Source organism: Pelophylax lessonae (assembly GCF_965119305.1).
Source record: "Pelophylax lessonae genome assembly, chromosome: 10".
Classification (NCBI taxonomy): domain Eukaryota; kingdom Metazoa; phylum Chordata; class Amphibia; order Anura; family Ranidae; genus Pelophylax; species Pelophylax lessonae.
This window is the reverse complement of record NC_138777.1, coordinates 14,765,248-14,785,731: the sequence shown is the minus strand read 5'-3', so window position 1 is coordinate 14,785,731 and position 20,484 is coordinate 14,765,248. Positions and strand designations below refer to the sequence as shown.

General features: G+C 45.4%; 1 protein-coding gene across 1 annotated transcript in view; it reads left to right on the top strand.

Annotated features, from left to right (window-relative positions):
- The window catches only part of LOC309565577 (uncharacterized protein), a gene marked incomplete at both ends in the record, with an annotated part of 59,225 nt that extends 39,539 nt beyond the window's left edge, over positions 1-19,686 (top strand). Inside the window, one exon of the mRNA XM_082270531.1 lies at positions 19,667-19,686. Within this exon, the coding sequence (XP_082126657.1) occupies positions 19,667-19,686 (20 nt within the window). The remainder of the gene's footprint in view (positions 1-19,666) is intronic.
- Between the last annotated feature and the right edge of the window lie 798 nt (positions 19,687-20,484).

Below are 20,484 nucleotides of genomic sequence, written 5' to 3'. Positions count from 1 at the left end.
GCGGAGGTGTCCGTGAACGAGCGGGGGCGGCCGGAGCGCGTTAGCCCCCTATTGGCTCACAGGCGAGTGACGTACCGGTACGTCACTTTGCCTGCATGGGGCTGACCGCCGCAGTATATGTACTTGCGGCGGTCGGCAAGTGGTTAAAGATGAGTTATTAATATATTAATGAATACACAGCTGTGATAATTTGTGTCTTTTATATCTGCCTTGAGTTCAGCTTCAAAGATTTCCACTCGTATCTATTGACAGAATAAGTTAGCACCAGTTTTAATGTTGATTTTTTTTACTGACATTCAGAGCTGGCGGCCTTCTTATATCAAAGAGACATATTTTTAAAGTGTAAATTAAAAGCAACCTCGATCACTGTCACTCCAAACTCGCCTTCTGAGTCACAATGACGCCTTTAGAAGTTATTGTAATTTTTGCAAGTTGATGATCTGGCTGCATCCTCATATATACAGAAGCCTAGTTTTTTTTTTTTTTATTAGCATTGAAATTAAGAGCTTTTCACCTTGTGCCGAGCCGCCGCTTGGCCATCAGAGACTGAAAGTGACTGAAAATCTCTAGCTTATGACAGCAGTTCAATGGCTCGCCTGAAGTCGTTGCTGAATGCAGCCTGACTCCCATCGGACTAATATCCCCACCGTTGCCAATGCTCTGACTGTCAAGCAACAACAAAGGGGAGAGAAATTTAATTAACCACCAGTCTGAACTCCTGAAGACCCCACGGGTCGCCCCATAGAATTGAGCTGTTACCAGTTTATGAAGTCGTGCTTATTTCTGAGTCATCTAAATGCCCTTCAAAATGTTTCCTTCTACTTCTTTTGAGACGGAGGATTGGATTTAGCAAATGCCATTTGCACAGCTGGAATAGAAGTCAGCCATTTTGTTTGCTGCATAAAAAATTTGCTAAAGGAGATTGTAGTGCAGGGGTGTCAAACTCAACTTCATCGAGGGCCGCACCAGCATTATGATTGCCCTCAAAGGGCCGGTTGCAACTGTAATATTAGAAGTCCAGAGTATCCCAACCCTTTACATCAGATGTCAAGAGTCTCCCCCCCCTCTCTCCCTTACATTAAAGGGCACCCCCTTACCTTGTGCTGCTGCTGGGAAGAGGCTGGGGCCAGGGCTAGGAAGCAGAAAGTGAAGGGTCTGGAGGAGGCCCAAAGGAGGGCTGGAGCTCTACTGCAGCCCTAGGAGAGGTGTGAGGGCCACATTAAATGGTCTGGAGGGCCAGATTCGGCCCGCGAGCCTTGTGTTTGGCACATGTGTTGTAGTGGTAGGCAGTTGATGTTTTCATTCATACACAATAGGCCCAAAAGTTTGTAGACCATCAAACCTATCTATATTGCCAACACTATGAGGGCATCCCTCTGAATGGTTGAGTTTAGGTTTTTACAGTGAAGACTACAGTAGCACTCAACCCTCTTACCTTGTGCTGCTGCTGGGAAGAGGCTGGGGCCAAGGCTAGGAAGCAGAAAGTGAAGGGTCTGGAGGAGGCCCAAAGGAGGGCTGGAGCTCTACTGCAGCCCTAGGAGAGGTGTGAGGGCCACATTAAATGGTCTGGAGGGCCAGATTCGGTATGCGGGCCTTGTGTTTGGCACATGTGTTGTAGTGGTAGGCAGTTGATGTTTTCATTCATACACAATAGGCCCAAAAGTTTGTAGACCATCAAACCTATCTATATTGCCAACACTATGAGGGCATCCCTCTGAATGGTTGAGTTTAGGTTTTTACAGTGAAGACTACAGTAGCACTCACCCCAGTAGCAAAGGACCCACTGTTTTGGACCCAAGGTTCCTTACCCAGTGGCTCAGTGATCAGTCTAAGTGTGGCATCAGCTGAAAAGCCTTCTTACATGGCGGATGGTTAGTAAAACAAAATGGTTGATTCTGATAAATTTATTTATAGAACTACAAAAGAAAGAATAACCAACTGAGACTTTCAACCCTCTCACTCTCCCTCTTCTGCCTGACTTCCTCTTAAAGCGGAGTTCCGGCTACCAAAAAAAAATTTCAATGAAAATATCCCCGGGACAGTCAGGGCTAGTGCATTCCACAATTGATAGCCTCTGATCTGTCCCGGTTCGCACTTACCTTTTAGAAGAAATACTTACTTTGAAAATTTCTTCTCCAGCGCTGCCATCTCAGGTGTGGGCAGCTGAAGCCAGCGCGATCCTCTTCTGCGTCCTCTTCCGTCCTCTTCGGTCCCACGATGCACTGCGCCGGCCCCGCCGTCACTTCCGGGGCTGCATCGTCATCCCTGCACAGCTTCTGGGCATGCCCAGAAGCTGTTTAGCAAGGCATGACGTGCCTGCACCGGAACTGACGTCGGGGCCGGTGCAGGCGCATTGATTCCTGGGAGCGATGACGTTCAGCTCCCAGGAATCATTGCAAAGAGGAAGTGACGGCGCGGGCCGCGGCCGCCGAGGGAGGAAGTGGAAGAAAGGTGAGTATATTTTTCTGCAATTACAAGGAAAGTAAAAAAAAAAAAAAAATCGTAACCATCCATTTCTGTTTCAGGTGACCATAAGCAAGCGGATGGCCCAAAATCGACTATGTCGATTTTGGGGCCGGAACTCGGCTTTAAGCAAAGTGTTAGCAAGAACACAGACAAGTGCAAAACCTCAAATGTCAACTGCCTTGAAATAGAAAATTACAGAAAGTAACTGCCTAAAGAGAAGTATGTTTTGCTTAAAGGGAAATTTTGTATCTATAGCTTTTTGTATCTGCACTTGTGACGCAACTGTCGATATATAAGTGATGCACACCCCTATTTTGGGAACTTAGCAAGCGAGCGTGAGCCAGGCTAAGTTCACTTCGTTAGCGAATAAAAAGGTTTGTTTTACTGGAAGTCTGCGTCTGAAAATTCTATCTTTGGTTTCCAAACGACTGATTGCTGCCAAATTTCTTGGTGCATTGGCTGGGAAACCAGGTGGAACTTTGAAATAAGTGGCAGTTCCACCGTGACTCGTGGGGATCGGCCTGGAGCCAGCCCCTTGGATCATGCCTACGTCTCAGGTGCCACTGGATGAATTGTCTGGGAGACTATGCTGTATCTTGGTGGCCTGCTCCGAAACAACGTCTTGAATCTGGACTCAGGAACCAACCAAACTGTTGGAGCTCCACTTCACGACCAGGTGAGATCTTTGCCTTTTGGTTGGGATAATAGTCAGACAGGACCTCTCGAACGTTATTTGAGGGAAAGAGAGCCTAATCACCTCTCAAGGAAACCCCAAGTCTGATGATTGCACATCCTGGGCGGACCTTAGCCAGTTAGTTACCCTGGGTGGCAAAGGTCAGTGTGAATGGAGTGAATGAGACATTGCCTGGCAACGAAGCGATAGCGGACCCTGTGTAGATGCAGTTCTCAGTCAGGCGACCGCATCTGAGTCGTTGATAAGGGAAAGTGATTGTCGTTTGAATTACCCCTTGGTGTTGAGAGTCTTGGACCCCTTGCCAGATTCTCAAAACCTTACACTACCCTCTGTGTTTGTCTTGATGTCTCTCTAGGGCTACAAAATGGGTGGGAACCAGTGAGTCCTATCCCCCTTACAGTGTATGATCAAACAAACATTTCAGGAAGGGATCCTGTAAAGGTTCGTAAACTGAAACTGAGTCCTAAAAGACTAGAAACACTGCGACAAAGGCTAGCCCTGCTTTGGAACACGGTGGCCCCTGCAGGGAACACTAGACCCAGAGACTAGTTACCGACTGTTAACACTGACAAAAACACCACCAAATCTCATACATAGACTGTTGGAAGAGGGTAATAGAGGATGACTCAAACTGAATACAAAGAGCATAAAAAAAAAAACAAGCAAGTGAGGAACAGTGTAGAATTATGGTTATGACAGGTACAGCCAGCAACTAAAAGTATTGTACACATATAATTGTCCATCCTGAGGCTGAAGAGCAGCCTCCCACCTACATAGAGGACATGTCATGGGCAGGTATGACCAGAGAACAAGTTCCAACGCCACACCCTATTGACTGGGGAATCAAACTTAAGTCATCATGCTTCCCCTAGGGGGCACAATCCCTCAAAACTAGGCAGGTGTCCCAATACTTTTGGTACGGGGGAATTCCATGTGTAAATGCTGGGGTAGGAGCAGACATGTGACCTCATTGTTTGTTAGAACGCCACCGGTCCAAACAATCAACCACTGCAGAAGAGAGTGAGGAGGTAGGTAAGGTAACCTGCTATGGGGACTGGGGACCAGGTCATGGATGGTTGGCTGGCTGGGGATGCACTGGTTTAGACCAGGGGGAATGCAACTAAAATCTACTGATTCCCTAGAGAATCCTGAATCTACCATCGCATTCCTTGGATTATCAATCTGTTCCCAGCAAAGCCTCACCTGCACATAGCAGAGGACAGGATGGACGTAGCAAACACAGAATCATGTGACAGGCTACCGCAGACCCACCTGGCATCACTCAAAAATTTTGCCAAAATTTGCCTGCTGTAAGAATTTTCATCAAACTTGGGTAAACTCGAATGACTTTCTTGTGCATTTGGCAAGTTTCTCGATAACACCATCAGCTCAATGAATGATATTCTTTGTCCCCTGAAGTTGCTCTTCAATTCCAAAGGCGCCAGGCAGGAAAAAAAAATCCTCTCCGGGATGTTTATGTCAGTCCTCCCCCTCCCTGTGATACCACGAAAACAGCAACAATATTGAAAATGTTATTTGTGAAAATAATTATGCCGGCATTAGCGCGGTAAACAGACATCCCTGGTCCATTCATTGTGGAAGTTCCTGTACGCTGCTGATAAGACGCGACGCGGCCATTATACAAAGTGCGGTGGGGAGGCGCAGCCGATTACACGCACCTCTCCGGCTCTCCACAGGTGTCTGCGGAGGCCCTGAGGAATTTTAATACGCAATAAAAAAACATGAGCTTCCTCTGTGTGCCAATGACATAATTGCACTCCGCTTCTTCTCCCGCCATCAGGAAAGTCGAGAACATTTTTTGCATCGCTGTACAATAATAGTAACAATAACGACGCCAATAATCCTAATCAATTCTGATAAATGCTTTTTTGTATCTGTATTTTTTGTAACTGCTTCCATGACAATAACAACAAGTGACAGGCAAACCCCATTAAGAATGGCTCAGTTGAGGTCTGTTAAATATACCACTGAACAGTGGCGGCTGGTGCTCAAAATTTTTGGGGGGGACGCAAACAGAAAAATGTAATAGGCATTGCTTTGTGGCAAAAAACGCTGTAAAAAATTGCGTGACTTTGAGGTCACAAAAGTGTGAAAGGGGCCTTCAGTAATCAAGGTATAGTGTGCCCCCTTCAATGCAGAGTGACCAGCCTGCCCCTTCAATGCAGAGTGACCAGCATGCCCCCTTTCAATGCAGAGTGACCAGTGTGCCCCCTTTCAATGCAGAGTGACCAGTGTGCCCCCTTTCAATGCAGAGTGCCGCCTTTCAATGCAGAGAGACCAGCGTGCCCCCTTTCAATGCAGAGTGACCAGCGTGCCCCCTTTCAATGCAGAGTGACCAGCGTGCCGTGCCCCCTTTCAATGCAGAGTGACCAGCGTGCCCCCTTTCAATGCAGAGTGACCAGCGTGCCGTGCCCCCTTTCAATGCAGAGTGCCCAGCATGCCGTGCCCCCCCGAGACCAGTGCACACAATGGGTGGGCTCGGGGCGCACTACTCTGCGCCCCGGGTCCACCCTTTTCTGAAGCCTATTAGAGCCTCTGGCTCTAATCAGGTGATTCAGAAAAAAAAAAACCCACTGAACTCCATGCGTCCGGATTTTTGAGTGACCAGGGTGCCCCCTTTCAATGCAGAGTGACCAGCGTGCCGTGCCCCCTTTCAATGCAGAGTGCCCAGCATGCCGTGCCCCCCCCCCCCCGAGACCAGTGCACCCATTGTCACACAATGGGTGGGCTCGGGGCGCACTGCTCTGCGCCCCGGGTCCACCCTTTTCTGAAGCCTATTAGATCCTCTGGCTCTAATCAGGTGATTCAGAAAAAAAAACCCACTGAACTCCATGCGTCCGGCGCCCCGCATGTAGATTAGGGGGCCGGACGCATGAATGGGGGGGCGGAGCCCCTGCGCCCCCAATGCACCGGCCGCCACTGCCATTGAAATGGTATCCGTTCAATAGCTGCAAATAATTTCTGTTGATTCTGCCAGAAATCCAGTTGGCTTGTAGGCAGGTGCAGTTAGCCTTCCCGTCTGTAGGTGGCTCAGTGCCATTATTGCAGGAGTGTTAAACTCAATTTTATTGCGGGATGCATCAGCATTATGGTTGCCCTCAAAGGGACAGTTATATCTGTAAGATTATTAGTTCAGAGCACCCCACGCCCCCCTTTACACCTTTCCATGAGATGTCAAGAGCCCCCCCCCCCCCCCACCATCAGAAGTCAAGAGTCACCCACCCTTCCTCACATCACAATGCACCCCATTTACCTTGTGCTGCTGCTAGGAAGAAGATGCGGGTGGATCTGGGAAGAAGAAAGTGCTAGGTCTGGAGGGGGACCAGGGAAGGGCTGGAGTCAGCTTCCAGAGTCTGCTGAATGCTGAGACTAGGCGAGGCAGAGGCAAGGTGGAGTTGTGGCTGCACAGGGAGGGGCAGGATCTGTAGGAAGAGTTCTGTCCTTCTCTCTGCTGTGGACTGCAGAGAAGGGGGAATGGGCAAAGACAAGCCTTTCTGCAGCTGCACCTAGAAGCGCAGGATCTGGCAAAGAAGTTCTGTCCACTCTGCTGCCAACTACTGAGACAAGGTGTGGACAAAGGCAAGGGGGGTGCCACAGCTGCTGAAGAGGTGCGAGGGCCTCATGAAATGGCCTGGGGGGGGGGGCGCATTCGGCCCGTGGCCTTTTGTTTAACGCGTGCATTATTGCATGGGAAGAGAAGTCTTACTAGGGAAAGGATCCCTTATTGATTCCGTACAGTTCCTCGAGAGAGAGAGGAAGTGGTCTGATTGGACACTAAAATTGCCAATGGACCCAATTTTTCAGCAAATTGTCAGACAATCGGGGTGGTATATCTTATGGTGTGTGACTGTCAGGTATTCTATATAGGAAAAAATAAAAGATAATTTTTCCATAGAATAAGAAAAATATTTACAAAAATGTGAGGGGTGTACTCACTTTTGTAAGATACTGTATACATATTTTACTATATTTTTGACCTTTTTGCATGATAATCTGATTTACCTCATCTATTTAATTGATTAATTTATTTTTATTTTTGTATTCTTATCACATTATCATTATTAATTTATAATTTTGTCTACAAAAATTGGACTTCACCTCATCACCGCTCTACCTTTCATGATCACTATCGCAGTGGCGGCCAGGGCGTTGGAGGCACAGGGGCGCCGCCCCCCCATCCATGCGTCCGGCCCCCTAATCTGCATGCGGGGCGCCGGACGCATGGAGTTCAATGGTGCTTTTTTTTTTTAGTCACCTGATTAGAGCCAGAGGCTCTAATAGGCTTCAGCAAAGGGTGGACCCAGGGGACGCAGAGCAGTGCGCCCCAAACCCACCCATTGTGTGACAATAGCGAATTAGAATTCGCTATTGTCACACGGATACTTCTCCTGGCCAATCAGGAAGCGGGTCCGATACGCGCTTCCTCATGCCATTGGCCCGAGGAGATGGTGGGAGGACTGAGGACTCAAGGAGACGCCGGGGGACTGAAGAGAAGCCGCCGCTACAGGTAAGTGCACTGGTCTCGGGGGGAAGGGGGGGCTTGGCACGCTATTCACTCTGCATTGAAAGGGGGCACGTTGGCATCTCTGCATTGAAAGGGGGCACGCTGACATCTCTGCATTGGAAGGGGGCACACTGGCATCTCTGCATTGAAAGGGGGCACGCTTTTCACTCTGCATTGCAAGGGGGAACGCTGGTATCTCTGCATTGAAAGGGGGCACGCTGTTCACTCTGCATTGAAAGGGGGCACGCTGTTCACTCTGCATTGAAAGGGGGCACGCTGGTATCTCTGCATTGAAAGGGGGCACGCTGGCATCTCTGCATTGAAAGGGGGCACGCTGGCATCTCTGCATTGAATGGGGGCATGCTGGAATCTCTGCATTGAATGGGGGCATGCTGGTATCTCTGCATTGAAAGGGGGCACGCTGGCATCTCTGCATTGAAAGGGGGCACGCTGGCATCTCTGCATTGAATGGGGGCACGCTGGCATCTCTGCATTGAATGGGGGCACGCTGGTCACTCTGCATTGAAAGGGGGCACGATGATCTCTGCATTGAAAGGGGCACGCTGGTATCTCTGCATTGAAAGGGGGCACGCTGGCATCTGTGCATTGAAAGGGGGCATGCTGGCATCTGTGCATTGAAAGGGGGCACGCTGGCATCTGTGCATTGAAAGGGGGCACGCAGGTCCCTGTGCATTGAAAGGGGGAACGCTGGTCCCTGTGCTTTGCAAGGGGGCACGCTGGTCCCTGTGCATTGAAAGGGGGCACGCTGGTCTCTGTGCATTGAAAGGGGTCACGCTGGTCCCTGTGCTTTGCATGGGGGCACGCTGGTCTCTGTGCATTGAAAGGGGGCACGCTGGACTCCACGCTTTTACTTTTCATTAGCTTGGGTTTTGCTATACTGGTGTTTGCCAGCTGTGTCTGGGCTGTTATCTCATATAGCTACATTACCTATTATTATATCTAAGGTTAGGTCCACTTTAACATTCTGCCTCAGCAACAAAGAGTTGCCTGAACAAGCTTTGAGCCAGCTATGCGTACAAAATACTCATCATGCAGGTAGGAGCGAAAGAGCGACTCGCTCCCAAAATAAATGTTATTTCCTCCGAGGAACATTAGCTATTTGCACAGCAAAGATGTATAACCGTGTAACGGGCCTAGAAAGAGACATAAAGTCTTCGCTTTCGTAATCCGTCATTTGTAAAAAAGGCAGACACAGGGAAAATGAATACAGATAAGCACTGGCCTGTCTCAGATTCCCCCAGCCCTTCCAGAGAAATTTATTACTTACGTAAGTTTACTTCTCTGCTATTAAGGGACAGGAAAATTATAAATAGGCATATGCAGGAAATTGAATATTTAGTGGCAAAGTGTAAATGTAGCAAAACTTTCTTTAGTTTGTATAGAGTTATGAAGAGTTACATGTATGCCAACTGTCCTGGATTTTCTGGGGCAGTCTAACATCTTGGCCCTTTCTCCAACCATTGCTGTGTCCTGGGCCATGTTCCGGGATGATAATATCAATGATTATTTAGTCGCAAAGTGTAAATGTAGCAAAACGTTCTTTAGTTTGTATAGCGTTGTGAAGAGTTACATGTATGCCAACGGTCCCGCATCTTGGCCCGCATCTTGGCCCTTTCTCCAACCATTGCTGTGTCCTGGGCCATGTTCCAGGATGATAGTATCAATGATTATTTAGTCGCAAAGTGTAAATGTAGCAAAACGTTCTTTAGTTTATATAGCGTTGTGAAGAGTTACATGTATGCCAACAGTCCCACATCTTGGCCCGCATCTTGGCCCTTTCTCCAACCATTGCTGTGTCCTGGGCCATGTTCCGGGATGATAGTATCAATGATTATTTAGTCGCAAAGTGTAAATGTAGCAAAACTTTCTTTAGTTTGTATACAGTTAGGGAGAGTTGCCTGTATGCCAAGTGTCCTGAATTTGCCAGGACAGTCCCGCATCTTGGCCTTTTCTCCAACCAATGCTGTGTCCTGGGCCATGTTCCGGGTTCATAGCATCAATAAATATTTAGTGGCAAAGTGTAACTGTAGCAAAATTTTCTTTAGTTTGTATAGAGTTGTGGAGAGGTACATGTATGCCAACTGTCCTGGGTTTTTTTTCCGGGACAGTCCCGCATCTTGGCCCTTTCTCCAACCAATGCTGTGTCCTGGACCATGTCCCGAGATCATAGCATCAATGAATATTTAGTGGCAAAGTGTAAATGTAGCAAAACTTTCTTTAGTTTGTATACAGTTAGGGAGAGTTGCCTGTATGCCAAGTGTCCTGAATTTGCCAGGACAGTCCCACATCTTAGCCCCTTTTCCAACCAATTCTGTGTCCTGGGCCATGTCCCGAGATCATAGCATCAATGAATATTTAGTGGCAAAGTGTAAATGTAGCAAAACTTTCTTTAGTTTATATTCAGTTAGGGAGAGTTGCCTGTATGCCAAGTGTCCTGAATTTGCCAGGACAGTCCCACATCTTAGCCCCTTTTCCAACCAATTCTGTGTCCTGGGCCATGTCCCGAGATCATAGCATCAATGAATATTTAGTGGCAAAGCGTAATAGTAGCAAAACTTTCTTTAGTTTGTAAAAAGTTAGAGAGACTTACATGTATGCCAGCTGTCCCTGATTTTCCGGGACAGTCCCGCATCTTGGCCCTTTCTCCAGCCGATTCTGTGTCCTGGGCCATGTCCTGAGATCATAGCATCAATTAATATTTAGTGGCAAAGTGTAAATGTAGCAAAACTTTCTTTAGTTTATATTCAGTTAGGGAGAGTTGCCTGTATGCCAAGTGTCCTGAATTTGCTGGGACAGTCCCACATATTAGCCCCTTTTCCAACCAATTCTGTGTCCTGGGCCATGTCCCGAGATCATAGCATCAATGAATATTTAGTGGCAAAGTGTAAATGTAGCAAAATGTTCTTTAGTTTGTATAGCGTTGTGTAGAGTTACATGTATGCCAACAGTCCCGCATCTTGGCCCGCATCTTGGCCCTTTCTCCAACCATTGCTGTGTCCTGGGCCATGTTCTGGGATGATAGTATCAATGATTATTTAGTCGCAAAGTGTAAATGTAGCAAAACGTTCTTTAGTTTGTATAGCGTTGTGAAGAGTTACATGTATGCCGACAGTCCCGCATCTTGGCCTGCATCTTTGCCCTTTCTCCAACCAATGCTGTGTCCTGGACCATGTCCCGAGATCATAGCATCAATGAATATTTAGTGGCAAAGTGTAAATGTAGCAAAACTTTCTTTAGCTTGAATACAGTTAGGGAGGGTTGCCTGTATGCCGAGTGTCCTGAATTTGCCGGGACAGTCCCGCATCTTGGCCCTTTCTCCAACCAATGCTGTGTCCTGGGCCATGTTCCGGGTTCATAGCATCAATAAATATTTAGTGGCAAAGTGTAACTGTAGAAAATTTTTCTTTAGTTTGTATGGAGTTGTGGAGAGGTACATGTATGCCAACTGTCCTGGGTTTTTTCCGGGACAGTCCCACATCTTGGCCCTTTCTCCAACCAATTCTGTGTCCTGGGCCATGTCCTGAGATCATAGCATCAATTAATATTTAGTGGCAAAGTGCAAATGTAGCAAAACTTTCTTTAGTTTATATTCAGTTAGGGAGAGTTGCCTGTATGCCAAGTGTCCTGAATTTTCCGGGACAGTCCCGCATCTTAGCCCCTTTTCCAACCAATTCTGTGTCCTGGGCCATGTCCCGAGATCATAGCATCAATGAATATTTAGTGGCAAAGCGTAATAGTAGCAAAACTTTCTTTAGTTTGTAAAAAGTTAGAGAGACTTACATGTATGCCAGCTGTCCAGGATTTGCTGGGACAGTACCGCATCTTGGCCCCTTTTCCAACCAATTCTGTGTCCTGGACCATGTCCTGAGATCATAGCATCAATAAATATTTAGTGGCAAAGTGTAAATGTAGCAAAACTTTCTTTAGTTTATATTCAGTTAGGGAGAGTTGCCTGTATGCCAAGTGTCCTAAATTTTCCGGGATAGTCCCGCATCTTGGCCCTTTCTCCAACCAATTCTGTGTCCTGGGCCATGTTCCGGGTTCATAACATCAATTAATATTTAGTGGCAAAGTGTAAATGTAGCAAAACTTTCTTTAGTTTGCATACAGTTCGGGAGAGTTGCCTTTAGGTGAGCTGCACTCAGGAAGAGAACAAAATGTTTTTTCAGATACTTGAATACTAGAATGAAAAGATGAAGCCTTGTACCTGGCAGGAGCTGACACCTACCGCCTTTAATTATTAGGAAGAAGAGAGGATTGGGGAAGTCAGGGCATGCAGCAGGCAGTGAGATGATGGGAATGCATCTTTCAGCTCCTTTCCCTCTGCGGTGAGCTGAACGCCGCCCGCTCTCCCGCCGTCCGCAGGCTACCCGCTAAGGGCAGATTTATTTGGCCGATTTAGTCAATTTTGTACTTGAACAAACAACATTTCTCTGAGTCACAAAGCGAAGCGATTTCTGACCGCGCAGAGAAAACTGTTTTATGGGGGCGATAGATCTTCCAGAGAGGTGAGCGCTGTGTTTATTTTACATTTTTTACGTTTTTTGTTTTCTGCACTCTGCATAAAAAATAAACACTTAGGACCGGAGGGAAGGGAAATGGATCACATAGATGCAAAAGGAAATATATTCTGAGAAATAATAAAAAAAAGGTGGTAGAAATACAAAAAAATGACAAGTGGAAGATTGGAGGCGTGGCCTGTGACAACCAATCAAATGCTGTCTTTATCTGGACCTACTGATCCAGTAAATATCCTTGAGGGGGGGGGGGGGTTTCAGAAAGGAATTTTTCTTTTCTCCACTGTAGCAAACTGGGCCATGCTTAAGGCCCCTTTCACACTTGTGCGACTTGTCCCGCGATTTTGGACCGCAAAATCGCATGACAAGTCATTTTCCATTATTTTCAATGAGCCCCATTCATATCAGTGCGTTTTGAAGTCGCACCGACTTCAAAGTAGTTCCTGCACTACTTTGGCATGATTTTAATGCGTTTTGAGGTATATAGCCCTGAGTCATTGCTCAAAATCGCGTCAAAATCGCGGCAAAGTCATGCCAAAAAATTGCGGCAAAATCACAGTAAAATCGTGTCGCATAAGTGTGAAAGGGGCCTAAAGGGTAACTCCATTTTCGTGGGGGGAAAAAAAAATCAACAAATAAAGAAAAAAACAATATAGCGTATACAATTGCGACACAAATCATATTGTTATTGAATGTTATTAAAAATGACCTTTCCTTTTCAATCTGCAGCTGTTGTAATGTTCTGAAAATGCAATGCAATATGGCCGCCTGGAGCTGTTCTATACACAGAATGTATACTGACCACACCCCCAGAAACATAATTTCCTGCTTGTGTGATTGGCTCACCGATTTTCCCAGAAGTCTTCACTAAGATACAAGTCAGATTTCTGGCATCCCCTGCAACAAAAATGTCATTTTTGGTGAGATACTCCCAATAGGAACACGTCTAAAGGGATGCAGGCCCAGCAGATTTCCTCATGAGTGCTCTGCAGCTGCCACAGCTGATAGATAATTATGAAACCACTCCCATTACACCCACTCAGCACAGAGGAACAAACAATGATTTTTTTCAGAATAACAAAAGGTAGGAATCTGCAACAAAGTTTGTTACAATCCTTACAATGTACAGAGATCATCCAGAGGGAAATGTTTTTTTCTCAACAAAAGTAGAGTTGCACTTTAACCACTTGCCGACTGTCTAACGTACATTTACTGTGGCAAAGTGGCTCTATTGCACGATATCACGTACCTGTATGTCATTTTGTGCAATAGCCACTAGGTGGCACGGGCGTGTCACTGGAGGCACGATCGCGTGCTGATTGGACAGAGGGGAACCCAATTTCTGCTGGCCACCTGCGATCGTTCCCGAGAGAGGCAGAATGGCAGTCTGACTATGTAAACAAGGCAGATCGCCGTTCTGACAGGGGAGAAGACGGAGATCTCTAAACATGAACACTGATCTCTGTCTTCATCCAGTCAGAGCAACCCCCCTCAAACAGTTAGCAAGCACCCCCTAGGGACACGTTTATCCCTTTGATCGCCTCTGATGTTAATACTTTCTCTGCCAGTGTCATTAGTACAGTGACAGTGCATATTTTTAGCACTAATCACTGTAATAATGTCACTGGTCCCCAAAAAAGTGTCAAAAGGTGTCAGGTGTCCGATGTCGCAGTCCCACTAAAAATCGCAGATCGCCGCCATTACTAGTAAAAAAAAATGTAAATGTAAAATAAATAAAAATGCCATAAAAATATCCCGAAGTTTGTAGACAAGATAGCTTTTGTGCAAACCAATCAATATTATTTGATTATATTATATTCGCTTATTGGGATTTTTTTTACCAAAAATATGTAGCAGAATACATATTGGCCTAAATTAACCGCTTCCGGACCGCCCACCGCTGATTTACTGCGACAGGGCGGCCCTCCTGTGCGAAACAACGTAGGTTTACGTCGGTCGCGCGCCTGCAGCTAGGGGGCGAGCTCCCGCCCCCCACTCCGCAGCGGGTACTCCGATGCATGGGGCTGGCGGCTCCGAATGCCACCTGGCAACCGCGATCGCTCCCCGCTGAAAGAGAAGAACGGGCAGCTGTTGTAAACACAGCTGACCGTTCTTCTCTCTGGAATGATCACAGAGCTCCTGTGATCCTTCTATATAGGATCACAGGTCTCTATGATCATTTCACAAGCCCAACCCCCATACAGTTAGAAACACTCCCCTAGGTACACATTTAACCCCTTGATCACCCACAGGGTTCACCCCTTCCTTGCCAGTGTCATTATTACAGTAACAGTGCATATTTTTAGCATTGATTACTGTAGTAATGTTACTGGTCCCCCCAAAAGTGTCAAAAATGTCAGTTAGGGGTCTGATCTGTCCGCCGCAATGTCGCAGTCCCGATAAAAATCGCAGATCGCTGCCATTACTAGTAAAAAAAAAAAAAAAAACAATAAAAATGACATAAATCTTTCCCGTAGTTAGTAGACGCGATAACTTTTGCGCAAACCAATCAAAATACGCTTATTGTGATTTTTTTTTTACCAAAAATATGTAGCAGAAAACAAATTGGCCTAAAATGTTAAAAAATTGTGATTTTAAAAATTATTTTTTGGGAATGTTATATAGCAGAAAGTGAAAATATTGTGTTTTTTTCTGCATTGTCGCTCTTTTTTGTTTATAGCGCAAAAAATAAAAAATCACAGAAAGCTCTATTTGTCAGAAAAAAAGACATAAATTTTATTTAGTTACAGCGTCGCACGACCGAGCAATTGTCTGTTAAAGTAACGCAGTGCGGAATTGCAAACTATGGCGTGGTCATTAAGGGGGAAAATCTTCCGGTCCAGAAGTGGATAATGAAGAAATGTGAATTTTTTTTTACTTTTTTCTATTGGGAATGTTTTATAGCACAGTGTAAAAAATATATATACAGTGCCTTGCGAAAGTATTCAGCCCCCTTGAACTTTGTGACCTTTTGCCACATTTCAGGCTTCAATCATAAAGATATAAAACTGTAATTTTTTGCGAAGAATCAACAACAAGTGGGACACAATCATGAAGTGGAACGAAATTTATTGGATATTTCAAACTTTTTTAACAAATAAAAAACGGAAAAATTGGGCGTGCAAAATTATTCAGCCCCCTTAAGTTAATACTTTGTAGCGCTACCTTTTGCTGCGATTACAGCTGTAAGTCGCTTGGGGTATGTCTCTATCAGTTTTGCACATCGATAGACTGAAATTTTTGCCCATTCCTCCTTGAAAAACAGCTCGAGCTCAGTGATATGTTTATTTGTGAACAATTCCATTGTAGATTTTGCTTTATGTTTTGGATCATTGTCTTGTTGGAAGACAAATCTCCGTCCCAGTCTCAGGTCTTTTGCAGACTCCATCAGGTTTTCTTCCAGAATGGTCCTGTATTTGGCTCCATCCATCTTCCCATCAATTTTAACCATCTTCCCTGTCCCTGCTGAAGAAAAGCAGGCCCAAACCATGATGCTGCCACCACCATGTTTGACAGTGGGGATGGTGTGTTCAGGGTGATGGGCTGTGTTGCTTTTACGCCAAACATAACGTTTTGCATTGTTGCCAAAAAGTTTGATTTTGGTTTCATCTGACCAGAGCTCCTTCTTCCACATGTTTCGTGTCTCCCAGGTGGCTTGTGGCAAACTTTAAACAACACTTTTTATGGATATCTTTAAGAAATGGCTTTCTTCTTGCCACTCTTCCATAAAGGGCAGATTTGTGCAGTATATGACTGATTGTTGTCCTATGGACAGAGTCTCCCACCTCAGCTGTAGATCTCTGCAGTTCATCCAGAGTGATCATGGGCCTCTTGGCTGCATCTCTGATCAGTCTTCTCCTTGTATGAGCTGAAAGTTTAGAGGGACGGCCAGGTCTTCGTAGATTTGCAGTGGTCTGATACTCCTTCCATTTCAATATTATCGCTTGCACAGTGCTCCTTGGGATGTTTAAAGCTTGGGAAATCTTTTTGTATCCAAATCCGGCTTTAAACTTTTCCACAACAGTATCTCGGACCTGCCTGGTGTGTTCCTTGTTCTTCATGATGCTCTCTGCGCTTTAAATGGACCTCTGAGACTATCACAGTGCAGGTGCATTTATACGGAGACTTGATTACACACAGGTGGATTCTATTTATCATCATTAGTCATTTAGGTCAACATTGGATCATTCAGAGATCCTTACTGAACATCTGGAGAGAGTTTGCTGCACTGAAATTAAAGGGGCTGAATAATTTTGCACGCCCAATTTTTCAGATTTTTATTTGTTAACAAAGTTTGAAATATCCAATAAATTTCGTTCCACTTCATGATTGTGTCCCACTTGTTGGAAGGGGGGGGGGGGGGGGTAACACCAGAATTAGATTGGAGCATTTGCAGAAACCTATAGACAGTGGAGGGCTAGCTTTCCTGAACCCATGGTTATATTAAATTTTGGGAGCCTGCCTTTGGATCCCGCTATCTAAGCTAGCTACAGTCAACCTCCTATTAAAAGAGGTGTTACAACTCCGTTTTAAACGTATCAAAAGTAAAAGTTGTAAAATTGTCCTAGTCTGTGTTACACTGTTTGTTTTGCATAGTGAACTTTCAAGATATTTTGCAATATTGTATCGTGCTGACACTGGGTATCCAAGTGTGGCAACTATTTCTAAGTATCCATGTTATAGTGATAGCTTCATTGACTGTTACGTTTTGTTCCGCATGGTTTCATACCATTTCTACTATTCCGTTTGTATGCTCATTGTTATTTAACTGATTATTTGGCCAATACAGTTACATAACTGTACAATACTCAATCTGGAGATGTTCCCTGCAGCACCTGTTTTCCACCACAAGATGTTCTCAATCTTCCAGGCGGAATGACATCCATTACTCAACCCGGAAAACTGAGTACAGGGAGTCATGGGCAAGATTTAAAGAGGAAGTGGATGCTGTAGCACAGGGATCTTCAAACTACGGCCCTCCAGCTGTTGTGGAACTACACATCCCATTGGGCATTGTAGAACAATGACATTCACAAACATGACTAGGCATGATGGGAATTGTAGTTCCTGAACAACTGGAGGGCAATAGTTTGAAGACCCCTGCTGTAGCATCACATGAGCAGCCTGTGACGTGTCTGGGGGACCTTCAGGGGTGAGGGCACGGGGGGGGGGGGGGGGGGAGCAGAGGCTAGCACTGGGCCACAGTATGAATATGGTTGTCCAGCACTACGATAAGATCATAAGCCAGAAAAGCACAACGCCTATTTGTAAAAGCAAATTTCCTTTTCTCTTTTTTGCCAATCAGCAGCATGGCCATACCTCTGATTTTTAAATCAGCCCCTAAATGTCATTCAGTTAGGATTTACATCAAGATTAACGATGGAATCAGAGAACATTTTGCCGGGTATCACTTTAACAAAGCTGTCTTGTGACCTTGAGAATAATAACGGACGATATTTCATTCAATAGTTCACTAATGCAGGAACGTGTTATCTCAGCCTGTTGGGTTTCTTCACTTAAAGGTCACCATTAACAAAAGCAGCTGCATCTGCTAGTGAAACGGCTCCCGCGAGCCACTTAAACAACATAGGACGGCCAGCGAGTATGCGGTTAGGAAGAATCAGTCGCCGTTAAATGTCAGGACCGCAGGTGCGGCTGGACGCTGATCAAACTCTACATCTTAATGTTTAAAGAGAACCTGTCTCTGGCAGAGAGCCATATAAAATCATATGAGAGAGTAAGAGAAGGCGTTACACAATGCCAATCAGTAGTATAGGAACTGGGGTCACCCCTGCTCCAAGAAAAGAAGGGGTTTGCAGGGCTGGCTCTTGTATAGAAGTTCCTTCCTTTCTTCTTTCCTTCCTTCTCCTCATTCCCTCTCTTCCTTCCTTCCCTTCCTGCCTCTCTCACAATCTTCCTTACTTCCTTTCTCTCTTCCTTCATTTCATTATCTGTCCTATGCTTCCTTCCAACCTCTTTTTTCCTTCCTTCCCTCCCTCCATCCCTTTTTTCCTTTATCTGTCCTACCCTTCCTTCCTTCTTTCCTTCCTCCATCTCCTCCTTCCTTCCACTCTTCTTTCCTTCTCTCGCTCCATCTCTTCCTTCCTCCTTCCCTCCCTCTCTTCTTTTCTTCCTTCTGTCCTCTCCTTTCTTCCATTGTCCTATCCTTTCTTTCTTCCTCGCTCTCTTCCTCCCTCTCTCCCTATCCTCTCTTCCTTCCTTCTTTTCTTTCTGTTCTTCCTTCCTTCCTCCCTCTATTCCTTCCCTCTGTCCTCTCCTCTTCCTTCCTTGTTTCCTTTCTCAATCTCATTCTTTCTTCCATCCTCCCTCTCTTACTTCCTCCTTTTCTCCCTTCCTTCCCTCCCTCTCTTCCTTCCTTCCTCTTTTCTTCTCTACATTCCTTCCCTCCCTCTCTTCCTTCCTTCCTCTTTTCTTCTCTACATTCCTCCCTCCCTCTCTTCCTTCCTTCCCTCCCTCTCTTCCTTCCTTGTATTTTTTGGTTCTCTTTCTTACTTCCTTCTTCAATCCCATCTTTTTTCCTTTCTTTCTTCCTGCCCTCCCTCTCTTCCTTTCATCTTTCTTCTCTCCCTTTCCACATCCCCTATTTCCTTCCTTCCCTCCCTCTCTTTCTTTCTTCCTTCCTTCCTCCCTCTCTTCCATCCTTCTTGCCTTTCTTCCTCCCTCTCTTCCTTCCTTCTTTTCTTTCCTTCCTTCCTCTTGTCCTCTCCCCTTACTTCCTTTTTTCCTTTCTCAATCTCATCCTTTCCTCCATCCTTTCTTTCATCTTCCCTCTCTTAATTCCTCCTTTTCTCCCTTCCCTCCCTATTTTCCTTCCTTCCTCTCTTCTTTCCTACTTTCCTCCCTCCCTCTCTTCCTTTCTGCCCTCCCTCCATCTCTTCCTTCCTTCTACTTTTTCTGTTCTCTCTTTCTTTCTTCCTCCTTCCATCCCATATTTTTTCTTCCCTTTCTTCCTGCCTTCCCTCTCTTCCTTCCTTCCATCTTTCCTCCTTTCTTCCCTTTCTACTTCTCTTATTTCCTTCCTTCCCTCCCTTCCTCTCTTCCTTCCTTCTTTCCTTCCTCGCCTCTTTTCATTCCTTCTTTTCTTCCTTTCCTCCCTCCCTCTCTTCCCGTCTTCTTTCCCTACTTTCCTCCTTCTCTTCCTTCCTTCTTTTCTTTCTCTCCTTTCTTTCCTCCTTTTTCCATCCCATCCTTCCTTCCCACTCTCCCTCTCTTCTTACTTTTCTCTCTTCCCTCTTATCTTTCCTTCCATCTTTTCTCCATGCCTTCCTTTCTTCCTTCTATACCTCCTTACCTTTTTCCTTCCTCTCTTCCTTTTGTCGTTCCTTCCTCTTTCCCTTTCTTCGCTTCCTTATTCCCTCCTTTTTCCTACCTCTCTACCTTCCTTCTCATTTTCCTTCTGTTTCTTTCTTTTCTCCACTATAGGGAAGACTGACCTGATGTAAGTCCTTATTCTTGCAGAAGTCCTCCCTTATTTTTAGATCTTTTATCTTTTAGACTATTATTTTTAATAGTCTGCAGCAGCCTGTCTCAACCAGCATTCTATGGACCCCAAGGATTCCTCCAGAGGTTGCTAGGGGTTCCTTGGACAGTGATGGACTGATCTCCTGCCTAATGGTGCCCATGGCACTGAAAACAACACCACCTATTCCTTTTATTGACCACCAGTGCAAGGAAGCCCTTTACTCAATGACCACTAATTCGGTGTAGGCATAATTATTTTTAGCAAGGGTTCCCTAAGATCTAAATATTATTTCAAGAGTTCCTTCATGTGGAAGAGGTTGAGAATGGTTGGTCTACAGCGACAAAGACAGGGTAGGCCACAAAGGTGTCAAGGCATGCAGACTTCAAGTGCGTTCAAATAATGGGTTCCAGATCTTCAGGCTACAAGCAAGTACATAGAACTGTCTACAAAAAAAGTGCTTTAAAAGCAGGTCATTGCCATTATAATTAACCACTTAAGCCCCGGAAGATTTTACCCCCTTCCTGACCAGGGGGTTTTTTGCGATTTTTTACTGCGTGACTTTAACGGACAATTGCGCGGTCGTGCGACGCTGTACCTAAAAAAATTTCAGGTCCTTTTTTTCCCACAAACAGAGCTTTCTTTTGGTGGTATTTGATCACCTGTGCGATTTTTTGATCATGCGCTATAAACAAAAAAAGAGCATAAATTTTGCAAAAATAACAATATTTTTCACATTATTTTATATGAAATTACCAAAAAAAAAAAATGTAAAAATCAA